This window comes from Bison bison, unplaced genomic scaffold (genome assembly GCF_000754665.1).
Source record: "Bison bison bison isolate TAMUID 2011002044 unplaced genomic scaffold, Bison_UMD1.0 scf7180017864300, whole genome shotgun sequence".
Taxonomy (NCBI): Eukaryota; Metazoa; Chordata; class Mammalia; order Artiodactyla; family Bovidae; genus Bison; species Bison bison.
In genome coordinates, this window is record NW_011494872.1 from 946,506 (window position 1) to 948,277 (window position 1,772).

The 1,772-nt window shown below is 44.2% G+C and overlaps 1 protein-coding gene across 1 annotated transcript in view; it reads left to right on the top strand.

Annotated features, from left to right (window-relative positions):
- Positions 1–538: 538 nt before the first annotated feature.
- MB21D1 (Mab-21 domain containing 1) overlaps positions 539–1,772 on the top strand; it is a 29,887-nt gene continuing 28,653 nt past the window's right edge. The window contains exon 1 of the mRNA XM_010851275.1: positions 539–552. Coding sequence (XP_010849577.1) covers positions 539–552 — 14 coding nt within the window. The remainder of the gene's footprint in view (positions 553–1,772) is intronic.

Consider the following 1,772-nt stretch of genomic DNA (forward strand, 5'->3'; position numbering starts at 1 on the left):
TCATCTTTTAATGGCCGAGTAGTATTCCATTGTACATATAGACCCATCTTCTTTATTCATTCATCTGTCAATGGGCACTTAGGTTGTTTCCGTATCTTGCCTATTGTTAATTTTAATAATACTGTGGTGAACATAGGGGTACATATCTTTTCAAATTAGTGTTTTTTTCCTTGGGCTTCCCTGGTGGCTCAGATGGTAAAGAATCTGCCTGCAATGCAGGAGACCTGGGTGTCAGGCTGAACCTTGATCCCTTCATTCTGTCAATCCCCTGCCACTCCCTCTATTATGTGGAAACTTCGGGAAACATCTTCCTGCAACGTTCCTCCAGCAATTTCTGCTGAGAAAAGTTACCATAGTGGGCACTTTCAAAGAGAAATGCTTGGGCTTCCCTGGTGGCTCAGCTGTAAAGAATCTACCGGCCAATGCAGGAGACACTGGTTTGACCTCTGGTCCAGGAGTGTCCATATGCCGTGGAGCAACTGGGCCCATGAGCCACTACTAGTGAGCCCAGGCTCTAGAGCTGGGCTACTACTCCAGGATGTCTGGCTCTAGGTGAGTGATCACACCATTGTGGTTATCTGGGTCATTAAGATCTTTTTTGTATAGTTCTTCCATGTATTCTTGTCACCTCTTCTTAATATCTTCTGCTTCCATTTGGCCCATACCATTTCTGTCCTTTATTGTGCCCATCTTTGCATGAAATGTTCCCTTGGTATCTCTAATTTTCTTGAGATCTCTGGTCCTTCCCATTCTATTGTAGACTTGGGAGTGTTGTAGAGTAGTAGAGTTGGGAGCTGTACTACTGAGCCCACATGCCACAACTACTGAAGCCTGCACGTCTAGAGCCCATGCTCTGCAACAAGAGAAGCCACAACAATTATAAGCTTGAGCATTGCAACCAGAGGGTAGACCCAGCAAAGGCAAAAATTTTTCTTAAATATATAATTAATTTAAAATAAATAAAAGAGGAATGCTTAGAGGAATTCTGTTTATCAGTAAGCTTTTATTGAAGGGCGTGTTTGAAGCTGAGAGGCATTAAGGGGATAACTCACCCTCTTCCCCTGGGTATCCCCTCCTTTAACTTTTGCTCAAGTGTCATTCTCTCACTATTTTACTGAGAGTGAAAGTTGCTCAGTCTTGTCTGATTCATTGTGACCCCATGGACTATACAGTCCGTGGAATTCTCTAGGCCAGAATACTGGAGTGGGTAGCCCTTTCCCTCTCCAGCCCAGGGATCAAACCCAGGTCTCCCACGTTGCAGGTGTATTCTTTACCAGCTGAGCCACAAGGAAAGCCGAAGAATATTGGAGTGGGTAGCCTATCACTTCTCCAGCGGATCATCCTCACCCAGGAATAGAACCAGGGGTTCTCCTACATTGCAGGCGGATTCTTTACCGATTGAGCTATCAGGAAAACAATAGAATGGGAAGGACCAGAGATCTTAAGAAAATTAGAGATACCAAGGGAACATTTCATGCAGATGGGCACAATAAAGGACAGAAATGGTATGGGCCGAATGGAAGCAGAAGATATTAAGAAGTGGTGACAAGAATACACGGAAGAACTATACCAAAAAGATCTTAATGACCCAGATAACCACAATGGTGTGATCACTCACCTAGAGCCAGACATCCTGGAATTCGAAGTCAGGTGGGCCTTAGGAAGCATCAAACATAGCTAGTGGAGGTGATGGAAGTCCAGTTGAGCTATTTCAAGTCCTGAAAGATGATGCTGTGAAAGTGCTGCACTCAATATGCCAGCAAATTTGGAAA